Raw genomic sequence first — 14,222 nt, forward strand, 5'->3', positions numbered from 1 at the left:
CCGAAGAACTGTTTCTCCATTTTTAGCCGGTACTCCGCCAGATTTTCTTTAAAATTTTCGGAACCTCAAATAAATAATAATTTCGATAAATGGCTTAAATAAATCATATTTCATAAATTAGCTTCAAAAGCATGATACAAATTAAGTAAGGTATATTAGAGTGTGCCAGTACACCGTGTGGCATTACTTACTCGGGTATACTGTACACGGGTAAGGGGTGTCACATTCTGTGATTTTCTCTTTTCCACTAGATTCGCAATAGTCCTTAGGATCGCGGTGTCACAATTTCCCGTTCAAAATTAAGGTTAGAACTGACCTCGCAGTCACTTCCTAGTAAGATCACCCATCGCTGTGACCTCCGGCTCATTTAACATTTTACGTTTTATTTTTCTTATTTCTACTTCACTATCTGGTAATTACTATTTATTTTCATTCAGGACTTTTTTAGGTGACTTAAACATAATTCTATTTCTCTTAATTGTCCGGACCGATATTAGTCACTGAAACAGTAAAATATATCAGGTTATGCATACAGGGGTGTTACACATTTAGCTTTATATGAATTTGCATAATTGCATCATGCAGATATATGCTTATTGGATTTTGATCATTCTTCTTATTATTATAAGAAATAATCACTCAAATTTGGATATATTTATAACACTAACTTTGAGATTATTACTGCTTTTCAACTTATTTAAAACATGGATATTTTAATTAATTTCTCTTATTCAAAGCAAATTGCATTAAGTTGAACGTCACTATACCAACACTTATTGTCACTCATCCTTTTATTTCATAGATTTTAGACTTTGGAAAATAAATTATGAAGTTGAGATATGAATAAGGCCGTACATGAAATTTTTAACGCTTTAATTAATTTTAATTTTAAATTTATATAGTATATTATACTTCAAATCAAGAATTAATTATAGTTTAAATAAATAAATAAAATAATTTTTTTTTAAAGGATTAAGGGAATAGAGATTTGACCAAGTGAATAATATTACTTTTGTCGCTAAATTAAATTAGATTAGACAAATAAAATAATTTTTTAAAAGTATTGTGTGAAAATAAATATTGAAAAAAGAAAAGAGATGTAATTTTGCTATGGTCCCAACTTCATCCGAATCGGTGTGGTGACAGACAAATGGGTTGCGTTCCTTCTCATACCATGATTTGAAAAGAAAATAGAAATTGGCAAAATGAAATTAGGTAAATATTGAAGGGCAAAATATTAGTGTGACCAGGCATAGGGGCGCCCGCTTGGTATGGCGTTTTGGCTGCTGTTCTTCCAATCAAGAAAAAACCAAAATTTCTCTCTTTTTCTCTCTCTAAGACCTCTCCCTCTCTTTCCATCTACTCTTTTTTGTTCCCGACTGGTTGGCTCTTTCTATTGTCTGTTGCCGGATTAATTTGTGAATTCCGGCGAACCATTTGTATCCCGGGAATTACCAGATCGGATCCGGGGGCCATTTATCATTACTTCTTCTTATTCTTCTTCTTCTTCACATCCAAGATTATTTTTTATTTGTTTATTTAGGATAAAATGCAATAGATCCAGGTGTGGTTTAAGGTCGAAATTCATGGGAATTTGTTTTAGCATTGAAAGTAAGCAAGTATCTCAAGAACAACGGCAATTATCTTCTAAGAAAGGTATTTATTTAAATAAACACTTCTTTTATTTTACATGGAAATTCATTCACTTTTTCTCTTTTAATTTCGTTGTGCATTGTATTCTGGTTCTCTTGATTTTCCATAGAAATCAAATGGGAATTTTCCTTTGCTGTCATTAGGATTATAGTCAAAATTTGTTGTGACCTTGAAGGCTTTAAGAGTTTAATGCTGCTTTTGATTAATTTGTTTTGACCATGGCAATTTTATGTAATCATTTTATTTTTTAAAAAATTGACATTTCTAAATTTATTCTTGGGCTAAGGTTCAGAACTTATTATGTGTTTGTGAAAGATTAACCTTTTACCATATTTGAAATAATTTCGATGAAAGGAAAAATAGCAATTTTCTAATGCATTTCTATCAACTTGAGATCGACAAAGTGAAACCTAAGTGAAGTGAATAAGGGTAAATTTAAATAGAAATAAATGCGTAAATTGGCGTGTTTAGCTGAATCATATGTGGTAGCTTAATTTATATTTCTGGTGAAACCGAAGCAGGACAAGACTTTGATCAGTCAGCAAGTAAATTAAGTAGGCCAGACTCATTTGACTTAAAAAGCCCGAGCAACACTCCATTGGTCCCCAAGAATGTCACTGATCTTCGCCAGAATCCCGGATATAGTAATGTTGACATCTTTACATATGAGGAAATGACATTGGCCACAAAGCATTTCCGACCTGATTTCATTCTTGGCGAGGGTGGATTTGGAGTTGTTTATAAGGGTGTCATAAACAAAAGCATAAGACCTGGTTATGAGACCATGGTTGTTGCCATCAAAGAGCTTAATCCTGATGGGTTACAAGGTGACAGAGAATGGCTGGTATTTGCCTTATCATATTTTCTTAGCATGCAAATTTCTTTTATAAATTTCATATTTGCACTGGTTGACAGTTCCAGGACATTTTCACGTTTACTTTTTGAAATTATAAGTAAAGGAATTTTTTCCCCAAAGCAAATGATAGTGAAAGAGGCTTTAGTGGTGATAGAATTGGTTTGCAGTAGATTTTTCTGAAATATTTGTTTTTTCTTAGAAGGCAATCTTTCAAATAGGTATCTTCAAAGATGGAAAGGATTATTTGTGTTTGCTGGTGGGTAGGAGAGAGACACAGGATCAAGAACTGAAAATTGCTGAAATATTACCTTTATAAGTTGGATACTTGTATTGCACATTTGCACTCTCATGTACTTAATGTATTTTTGGATTAAGTTAGCAAAATTTTGAATGAGCTTCCATACATTTATTATATTTATATTAATTATGCCAAAGGGATAATACTCAATTAAGTCGTAAATCAATTTAGTTTAGGTCTACTGTGTGAATGATTCTTCTCCATTCAATTAATTCTAACCCATGCTTTCTATAATCTATTGAGATACTAAAAATGCCTGTTTATAACTCTTGTCCTCATCATTTTAGGTTTACCCTGTACCTTTCCTCTTGTTCTTTTTTACTACTTGAATCTGCTTCCTTTTTTGCATTAGTGCAACTAGAAGATAATGTTTCTAGTTTCTTCCTCAATTTATCATTGATTGGTGCCACCTCTACCTTCCGCAGAATTCGATCATTTCTATTTAGTCCAATAATGGATTTCCAGCACATACATCTCAGTATTCTCATTATAATGATTCTTATCTTATGAATGTGCTCTATAGCTGCACAGCTTTCACTCTCGTAGACATGGTTGATCTAATTGTGATGTTATGGAATAACCTTTTAGCTTAATAAGAAATTTGCAGTCATGTGACACTTCAATTGTGCTTCTCGTTTCCCAGCATCTCACTTCAATTCCTCACCTGGTATCAAATCCTTGATATTTCCTTTTTTTTTTAGTGACACCATATAACAGAAATTATCTTTTGGCACACCTTTAGGCAATCCATTTCTTCTAGATCTCTGTTGTCCTGTGCATTGCTAAAGTTGCAGTCAATGTATTCCTTCTTGTTTATGCAGTTTGGAACCTCAAGAATTTCCCATAATAGCTGAGCTGGGGTGATTATCTAAACTAAGTGAAGCTTATGACTAAATAATTAGATTTAGATGAAGACCAACTTAACATCCTTACAGTGAGAGTCCATTATAAAGGAAAAGTCAAAATGAATCTAGTATCTCATTTTCTCTGATTTAGAAGTGTATATAACAAGTTCAGATAAAAACTCATTTGCAGTTAGATTGGAAAGAAATATATCATCTAACAATAAAGGGAATTGTATCAATCTAAAATATGGGGATGATTTTTCTTTCCATTTTGTATGAACTTAATTGTTGCCATTTACCAAAAGGAGCTTTTCTCTTTTAAACTGTTTGCATAAAGATGGGCCTGGTTGCATGTATTTATGATTCACTGTTTTCTTGGCAGGCAGAAGTCAACTATTTAGGTCAATTCAGTCACCCAAATCTTGTGAAGCTTATTGGGTATTGCTGTGAAGATGAGCACAGGCTATTGGTCTATGAATACATGGCAAGTGGGAGTTTAGAGAAACATCTTTTTCGTAGTAAGTGGCTGTTGCAACTTTGAATTATTGCTGTTTATAAGGGTTGAAATTTTATGTAACACATATCTTTAGTGCTCATGCCTTAGAAACAAATTATCTAAGATGATAAAGTGCAATTTCTTTTCCATAATATTATGCAAGGGGGAGGTCCTAGTTTGGTTATGCAATTAATTTATTTAGGTTTGACCAAATAAATTTAAATTTAATATAATTTTAAAGGTTATCATTTTCTTTAAATGATCTAAAAGAAGGAGAATGGCAAGATGCCGTGTGTTATAACCATCTCTAACCTATAGAGACGGATGCAACTTGGGAAACTGATAGAGTTTCCTCTAAAAATATAGCTAATGGAACATATTGAACCTGCAAAAATACATATGAACATATATAGAATATGGCTCCATGCCAGTCAAAGATATTTAGAAACACATATATACAATTATCCTCTTTGTGAGGATTAAAATTTAAAAAGAAAATATTTATAGTCCAAAGTGCTAGAATGGAGAAGAATAGAGAAACATCGTAGAATATAGGGAGGAAGATAAGTAGAATAGGAGAAGAGAAAGGAGATATTAAGACCCCTGGGTCTAACATAACTCTTGAACCAAATCCTCCTTGTGATCTCCCTTGCGTTGGCCAAGCAATACATAAGTAAGGGAATAGGTTAATTATTTTTTGGGTAATTATAGAGCAAACTTTTCTAACTTTGTTTTAAGAGTAAGACGCTACTAATATCTCTGGAATCAATTACAAGAAGAAAAGAGTGGAGAGGATTTTGGCTTGAGATAAGAAGAGAAAGTTGTCTTCCAAAAAATTCCACCAAATGAAAGAAGGAAATAGCTTTTTATACTTTGGGGATTCCCACATTCCTAACGTGGATAGAATTCTCTAATTTTTAGAGATTCTAATCTCTAAACTCAATTAGTGTAGATTTGTTGTCTCCTGCTAATCTTATCAACTTTATAAATGTCATCATCTCATCTAACCAAGTAGATGAGTTGCCACTATCTTATGGTGTCACTTGTCAAATTAAGCCAAAATCTTCCAAGCAACAGAGCTATTTTTTCTTATGGCTTCATAAGCCATATTAGCCAAATAAAGTCTCCTACCTTACAATTTATATCACATTTAAATTGCAAATTAATTAAACTATTTTAATTAATTAAGCTTATATTTAAACACTTCAAATATGAGCTAATATCTTTCTTACAAACCTAGTTGCTTGAATTTAATTTTAAGTTATGCTAGAAACTTTACAATCTAATTGCAAACTAAATTCATTAATTTAATTAATTAATTAATTAATCAAAATAATTATGCCTTGATCATATGTTCTTATGCGTGTGACTTCTTAGGCCCATTATTTAATTGGCAATAAAAATAATATTAACTCTTTAATATTATTGGAGCTCTCTCTATATCTAGGTGAAATTCTCTTTCTACTCTTGGTTCTCATAAATTATGGTGTACACCTAGCATAGTGTACTTTGACCACCAATTAGTGATGAATTAAATCATCCCTTAACTTTTGAACCTTTATCATATGTACTGTGCATTAAAATTTTTCGGTTACAAAATCTCAATTCTAACTATGGTTAGCTTGGAATCATATGTCCTCATATTAATTCTAATTCTTGATTAATAAGACTTTCTATCAGAAACTTTTTTCTAACTTAGTCTATCTGTCCTGGCCATGAAGTTTGTTTATCGAGAAAAATTTAGATGGGCATAGGATTTTATCCCTATTTACTTGGGGTAACAGATTCTAGTTTGACTAAACGCTTATCTCTATATATAACTAGTCGGAGCTAACACACGTTCTGATACCCATACTGATATGAACCTGTTTAATTCCACCTCAAAAGCTAGCATACAAAGGGAGGTTTGCAAACTCACATATATAACACCCAAGACTTCCTTGCAGAACTGATGTGGGACGCATCATTCCCGACCCCTTTAGACTAAACGTTCTCGTGAAGCAACTTGGGTCATGACTCGTTTACCCCGACCTGTCCCGAAGAACGTTAGGAAACCTTTGTACATGGCTGATCGACCCATACAGAGTGAGGCTCTGATACAAAATAATATGAACCTGCCTAATTTCACCTCAAAAGCTAGCTCAAAAAGAGATGTTTGCAAACTCATATATATAACACTTAACACTTTCCTGTGAAACTGATGTGGGACGCATCATATACCTTGTACAAGTATGTGAGCAGTATCAAAGTCAAACCACCCATATACAAGATAATCGTGTTGTCTCAAGTTAGGAGACTGTATGCACTATTAGGATCTATATGACAATATATTGAGAAGAGTAAACTCCATGTACATGTCATCTATGTGTCCTTGGTTTAGCTTATTTATCTTATAAGTGTCCACTATGTTTGTCTAACATCATAATGTTAGATGGCATGAGACTGTACGTTCCACTTTCATTAATATCTTATACTAATCCATAGAAACAAACAGAGATGATAGTCTTTGACGAAATCATACTCAATGAGGTACCATGGACTGTGAACCATGATTTATAGTACTTGTGATAGATTGTTCCGTCATTCATGTTCTTAACATGTTAAGAATGAAAAATCTTAACAAACTACTAAAGGATATCTTCAATTAAATATAAACTATTTAAATTAAAAGAAAATATATTTGCTATTAATTGAGAATTAATATTTATAAGATACAAATTATAAGTTATGTTCCAAAGTATACTACTAATACTAACTACCTAAATATATATATAACAATCCAAAACAAAACAAACATACAAAGAAATATGCTGGCCCGATCTCCATTAAACTCCAACAGGTGAAGTGGAAAAGAGAATAATACTGCAATAGAAGTTGCTAGTGCTGGAGTAAGCAAAAAAAGATATGAAATGTTAGAAAAAAAAAATAAAGGATTAGTACAACTACTCAGTGAGTGAATAAATAAATAACAAAGGTGGAACAAATAAGGTTTTGGTACTTAATTAATAGTACCAACCTGCTATGCTAGAATAAGTTAGCTTAGCAAATATCATTTATTCCAAATCATATAATTGAGCTAAAATAAAATTGATTTTGTAAAAATATTGCTGAAATATTATAACATCTGTAATATCCTTATACACTTGTAATATGTGTAGAAAGAGATGTAGAAAGAGATGATTCTCATGATTTTCAATTAATATGATATGGGTATATATATAATTATTTTTCCTATAATTTGTATACTGTTATAGAAAAAAAAAATAAAATAAAAAAATCTAAAATAATATATAATAATATAATACATATATATAATATATATATTGATTTTCCATAACCCTTCCCCCTCCCTCAGATGATGTTAATCTGTGCCCAACTGCCAAAAATAGTCAATATATATAGCCATCCATAGCTTTTGTGAAAATAATCCCCTAACTCTCGGCTCCTTGATTGATATGTTGTTGATGAGATTTGTTGAATGAATCTTTTCAAAACAAAATCAAAATCAATAATAAATCTTTGATATGCTGATGGAATTATAAATGGATATGCAGAGATAATATGCGAGCACAATCACACCACAATTTTCGAGTTGGGGGGTCTTAAAACCCTATCTCATCTATTGAAATATCTATCCACATCAGACCTCCTATCAACCTTAGATCCAAATTTCTGCATCCCAAAAAAAAAATTCAAAATCAAATGCCTATGATTACCTAACAAACCTCTTAAGATTTGTCCCAAGGCGTAGGTCAATTTCCTACCAATCTCTCCTTCTCCTCTGGATCTTCAAAAACTCACCATATCACCTTAACAAATTTGGAATTTGTGAGTCATTGGTTACAGGCTAGGCACACTTTTTTCCTGCTCTCTCATCTAGATCGAATATTTTTTTTTTTTTAGAAAATAGAAAACTTTCTTTTTTTTCATATAACTTCAATACAAAAATACTTAAATAATTCCAAGTCTTTGGTCCTGAATGGTGGTTTGAGAAGGTTTTAAGGATGAAATAAGATGAGTCACATGATGATGATAATGTCATCCACATAGACTACTTGCTTATAAAATCTTTGATCACACACACTTACTTTCTTTTGCAATTTCGTTCTCTTTTTTGAATCTCCCAAACCAACAGGGCCCTAGGACTTTGTTCAAGAAGAGCTAGTGGAGGATCGAGAGTCAAAATCTCCAATCTCGGGAATAACATGAAAGGAAGACACATTTGAGAGACTTTGATCCAATTTAGTAACAGCGATGATGTTTAAAAAAAGAAATAGAACAATTTAAAAGTAGTAAGTTTACTAACTAAAAGTAGATTAAAAGAAGAAATTTTTTAGACACAAAAAACAAATGAAAAAAAAATTCGGATTCGATTCGCGATAGCTAACCCATGACACACAAGTAGAACCACCAAAAAAGTGAAATGAGAGAGGGAAGATTAGACCAGAATTAGCTGATAGAGAGAATTGCATGATCATCATGTGATTTTGGATGAATCACAACAACATTGATGGATGAAGAAGACATGCATTTAAAATCGTGGTGAGAACAGAGAACAAATAGTCACCTGATACCATGTAGAAAGAGAGAGAAGAGAGATGATTCTCTCATTGATTTTTTAATATTAATATTATTTATATATATATAATGATTTCTATAATTGTGTTATACTAATAGGAAGAGAATCCTAAAATAAATAAAAAATAAATAATAATAAACGAATAATATATATACATAAATATATATAATGACTTGTAATATGCTTTCTATAGTTAATATTGGCATCTCAGGCGCATAAAATAAAAATACTGACAGCTTGAGAGCAATGTTGGCATCTTGGGTGCTGTAATTACATTGATAGCCTAAGGGTAATAATAATGACCTACTTCATTATTTTAACTATGATATAATAATTACTCATCTCTTGCTTCATGTATGAGGTTGGATTCACCATGAAAAACAGAACAGAGTCATAGTAGCAGCGACAATAATACAACATTAAAATATTTCTGTTGCAATTTTGTTCTTTTTGATTCACGTTTAAAGAGTGACTATTACAGACATATCAGTTGCTCATGTTATTGAATATTCCTTCATATGATAAGTTCAGTTATTTCAACCATGCCTTAGTTTCTTAAACTCACCTTGTTTTGTTGTATCTCACAGCAAATAAATATCCTCCATCATAGATTGGAAATTGTCCTTTGCTCATAATGACGACTCTGGATTCCGGAAACAAACATTAATAGACCAACTCGGAAAGAAGGCCACTTTGAAAGATTTTGACTACCCTCTGCATCTAAATTTATTAAAAGGAACACCCTTCTTACTTTTCAAAGTTCTTTTAGCATTATGAGCTTACTTATTTTTCCTTATATCCATTATCTCCCAAAAAAGGTTGTCCCACCCTCTCAGCCCTGATTATTACCATTACAATTATTGCTTCCAACATTTTCCTCAATTCTTTGAGTATGCGTACAAGGATATTAACTTTTCAGTATAACCAAGTTTTGGGCAGCTTCTGTTGATCAGACGGCCACTATTGGACTCCCCTGGTGTTGTGATGCCGACCTGTGGTGCGTTCCTCCTTTCTGGTCTAGGGAGATGTCACAGAATCCCTTAGATTAGGGTTTCTGCTCCGGGGAATTTAGAAAGAAAAGGAGAGAAAATAATAGAAGATAGAGAGAAAGGATATTCTTTATTTATCTCAACTGAATAATTGATATCCAATTACACAGGTACATTTCCTATTTATAGTATAATCCAATAACTGTTCTAGTAACTCCCTAATTGCTTAACTACTTCAGTTACTTCCAGCTAATTCAATTCCTACAGTCACATCAGCTCACAATTGACTCACATTCCCTCCAAAACCTATCCTCTCTTAACTCCACCATCTATTCATTTCTTCTAGCTCATGGACTCTATCTACTTATGTGACAATACCCTCCACTCTAAAACCTTCTCGTCCCCAAGAAGGCTTGAATTCTGGAATTTAAGCTGGAATGAAGGCTTGAGCTTCCCCAGTATTATTCTTTTCAGTAACTGCAACATTTAATGAGGCCCTGAGTGAGTGAAATGTCATTCCTCGTAATGTTTCGGAGCTGAAATAAGTTCTTTGGAGCTACTTCCAATTGACTATCTGCAAAGTTGCCAGAAATTAAAAATAGATTGGAATGGTTGTACTGACTGTCAAAACCCTCAAGATCCTTCCCATTCTTGTGCACTAGCTGTTGAAAGCTAGCACAGGGCACCATCCTATGCGCTGTTGAAGTTTCAGTCAACCCTTGCAAAGTAATGAATCCACTTCCCTTCCTGAAAAAGACTTGGGAACCTTCAAAGTTAAACATCACTGGATTAAAGCTTTTCATCCAATCAACCCCCAATATCATATCAAAGCTAACCAATTTCAATACCCCCAAGTCAACAATAAACTGATTTGGCTGTATTTCCCAATTAAACTGATGACAAATGCTACCAGACTCCATCTTTCTCCCATTTGCTCTCGCAACATTAATTCTAGGAACCTCTACCAATGCTAATTTAAGTGCCTTGGCCAACCCAACATCCAAAAAACTATGCGTATTGCCACTGTCTATCAATATCAGCAATTTCCTGTTTTGGCGTCGCCCCATTACTTTGATAGTTGCTGCTCCTTGGCTACCTTCCAGAGCATGAATAGAAAGAGTCACGTCCTCTTGTTTCCATTCAGCCTCCTCTTCCTCCTGAGAAATATCATGCCATTCCTCCCTTTTCTGACCTTCTTGTTCCTGAATATAACACTTCTTATCTGCCTCAGTGACATGTATTGCCATCACTAATTTCTGTTTGCATACATGACCAGGGAAATACTTCTCTCCACACCTGTAACATGGCTTAGGTTGTCTTAAGCCAGCTGAATTGTGTTGTGGGGGTATTTTCGTTGCAGATTGGTTTGATGAAGGCTGACTGTTGCTAGGATATTTTATTCAAATTGAATTGTGTTGTGGTGGTGCTTTCATTGCAGATTGGTAAGATGAAGATTGACTGTGGCGGGATGAAATGGTTTTGCTGGTTGTGTTTTGGAATTTCAAAGTTGTAGTGGAATTAGTGTTTGGTGGCTTTGGAGAATAGGGAAAGTTCTGATGTAACTGTGAAATTTTGTATGGCATAACTGTAGGATTAGGACTAGTATTTGTCCCAAAGGGGCAAACTGGTTTAGGGTTGTAATTAACTCGTCCACTACTTCCAAGGAGCTGCTCTTGAAATCTAGCAACCTCAAATGCATGATACAAAGTGGCAGGCCTCATCATCCTTACCATAGGCCTAATTTCATCCTTTAACCTGCCAAATCTGCCACAGAGGGCTTTCTCAAAATCTGCCCAAGAATGAGACCTTTCCCCTGTAATCCAATTGTGATACCAAGCATCAGCCCTATCTATTAAAAATAGATTTGCAATTCCTACCATTTGTTCCTTAGGAACCCTGTACACTTCAAAATACTTGACACATTTCCTTAGCCACACCCTAGGTTCTTTCCCCTCAAAAGTAATTAATTCAATCTTAGGTAAAATTTTGGCCATGCCTTCATTCTCAGCTGCAGATCCATTGCTAACAACTCCTCGCTGCTGGTTGACTGTCTCCTTTGGATTAAGGAGAATACCCTTACCCCTGAGGACAGCAACAGAGGTTCCCACTTCTTCATTTACTTGAGGACCAGTTCCTTCACTTTTATCAGGCAAATAATCCCAAAAATAGCTCACAAATCCTCCCTGATCATATTTCTAGTCTCTATTGCACTCTGCAAGGCATGCTGCTTCAATTCCTCCCTCAAATCATCCCTATCCTTCTTGGATTCCGTCTGCAAAACCCTAACTATTTCCTCCAACACAGAGATTCTTGAGTCTTGAGTGACTAACCCAGATCTAGTCATTCTTGCAATACCACTGGAATGTATTGGAAGCAAAGCTCACATGTGAAGAACTTCAAGAAGTGAAGAAAAATAAGAAAGGGTAGAAATATGATTCTTGGAAAGTAGAATAAGAACTCAGGGAAAGAAAATTTGAGGGAAAATCAAGAAAATAGGAAGAAGAATTCCAAGAAAGAAAAAAGAACAGAAAAGAAATCTGTGGTTCTTATTGCTCTTGGCGACGGTTATGTTTCTGAGTTTTGAAGGCTTTTTTTAATTTATTTTTTATTTTATTTTTAATATCATGAGAACAGCGCTTGCGAGGGCTTGGCAGAGGGCAACGGGCTTGCGAGGATGTGGGCAACTTGGGTGAGGGTGGCTAGGAAATAGAGGTTTCAAAATTTTGAGGGAAACAAATGTGAGGGCAAATTCTGGAACATTGGGTTCAATTCACTAGGTAAGGTTTTACTCGCTCCGATACCAAACTGATGATGAACCAGGAAAATCAAAGGAAAACTAATTTCCAAGAGAAACAAATTCTCAAAATTGTTAATACTCAATTGAATAATGTCACAACAAAGGATCTAAATTTTGTAGAAAATTAAGGCCTATATATAGAGTTCACAACCCTAATCACAGCAGGATTAGAAACCCTAATTCAATTCTAGTTAGGAATACTAAATTAAAATAGATTAACATAATAACAAATTTAATAATAATAACCAAATTCTTAACCTAACAAAAGTCTAAATTTCCTAATCCTACAATGAACGTAACACCTAATACGTTCTTGATATATTGCATCACATTCACTACCGGTTCCCCCTCGTAAGATATCGTACAAGCAAAGGATCATTAATATCAGATGCACATTTCTTTTGAATTTGGACATTAACATATCCACCCAATTTCATCAAGTTGATGTACTCTCAGTCTTAGCCCTTTCCCAAGGGAGTTCATTTTTACATGTAACTGGTTTCCTCAAGCCTTATTGACCTACCCATTTTAAGCTGAAGTATGTCAATAATATACTTTCATACTTGTTTCCCTTTCAAGCTCCGTTGGCTATTTACATGCAATAGCGTCAATGTAACTGTTATGAGATGGCCTATTAGCTTAGTTGGTTAGAGCGTCGTGCTAATAACGCGAAGGTCGCAGGTTCGAGACCTGCATGGGCCATTTTTGATATGTTATTTCAAATTATTCTCCCTAAAGCAAATTTTATTCTGAACAAAATAAATATAGTAACTATTTCACAAATTACAATGGGTTAAATTTTAGGTGGATGAGTGGCCATACTAGACTAGATAAAGTCCGTAATGAAAGTATTAGAGAAAAGGTAGTAGTGGTACCAATTGAGGATAAGTTGAGAGAAGGGAGATTGAGGTGGTTTGGTCATGTGAAGCGTAGACATATGGAGGCTTCAGTTAGACAAGTAGAGCACATTAGGTTAGAGGATAGAAAGAAAAAAAGGGGTAGACTTAAATTGACTCGGAGGAGAGTAGTACAACATGACCTAGAAGTATTACAAATTTCTGAGGATTAAACCCAAAATCGTTTAGAGTGGAGAAAGCGAATCCATATAGCCGACCCCAAATTTTTGGGATAAAGGCTTAGTTGAGTTGAGTTGAGTTGAGTTGAGTTGAGCGTCAATGTAACTGTTATTATACTTTAGTTGTTTAGTTACACCTCCCAATGGTTCAATTTGCCTTTGCCAATTAAGGGTTGTCATCTCCTTTATACTACTTTAGTGTGTAGTGAACTTAGAGCTTAATTTCGTGCAGAAAATTATTTTACAGAATGCATAAGTGTCTTGTAAAATTAAGCCTCAAGGATAAAAATGTGTTTATATTCTTCTAATTCGTTTGTGGCTCTTAGGAGTGGGTTGCACTTTGACTTGGTCAAAAAGAATGAAGATTGCTTTAGATGCAGCAAAAGGACTTGCTTTTCTTCATGGTGCAGAAAGATCTATCATATACCGTGATTTCAAGACATCCAACATCCTACTAGATGGGGTTAGTTCCAATTGTTTTGTTATTCATGAATTACTGTTAATTTGTCCTGGTTGTGGTTATTAGGTTAGCTTTCATTGTCTTTTTAGTGTATTCATCAACTAAATAGATCTGCTGGGGCTGTTTACTGTTTGTGAAATATCTTAAGTAATGACCATGAGCTTTTTGAAAACT

The 14,222-nt window shown here is 34.0% G+C and overlaps 1 protein-coding gene and 1 non-coding gene across 3 annotated transcripts; both read left to right on the forward strand.

The window, feature by feature from the left end:
• Nucleotides 1–1,138: 1,138 nt before the first annotated feature.
• Nucleotides 1,139–14,051, forward strand: LOC110664985 (probable serine/threonine-protein kinase PBL17; the record flags this gene model as incomplete). 2 transcript variants are annotated; one of them, XM_021824912.2, is given in 4 exon segments in its annotated part: nucleotides 1,139–1,656; nucleotides 2,172–2,497; nucleotides 4,035–4,170; nucleotides 13,915–14,051. In XM_021824912.2, coding segments are annotated over 4 exon segments (669 nt in total), but the record flags the coding sequence as incomplete, so codon positions are not given.
• TRNAI-AAU (transfer RNA isoleucine (anticodon AAU)) lies at nucleotides 13,142–13,215 on the forward strand. The gene has a single exon. It is a non-coding gene; the product is annotated as a tRNA-Ile (tRNA).
• Nucleotides 14,052–14,222: the final 171 nt, after the last annotated feature.

The sequence above is a fragment of the Hevea brasiliensis genome, chromosome 12 (assembly GCF_030052815.1).
Source record: "Hevea brasiliensis isolate MT/VB/25A 57/8 chromosome 12, ASM3005281v1, whole genome shotgun sequence".
In the NCBI taxonomy this organism is placed as follows: Eukaryota; Viridiplantae; Streptophyta; class Magnoliopsida; order Malpighiales; family Euphorbiaceae; genus Hevea; species Hevea brasiliensis.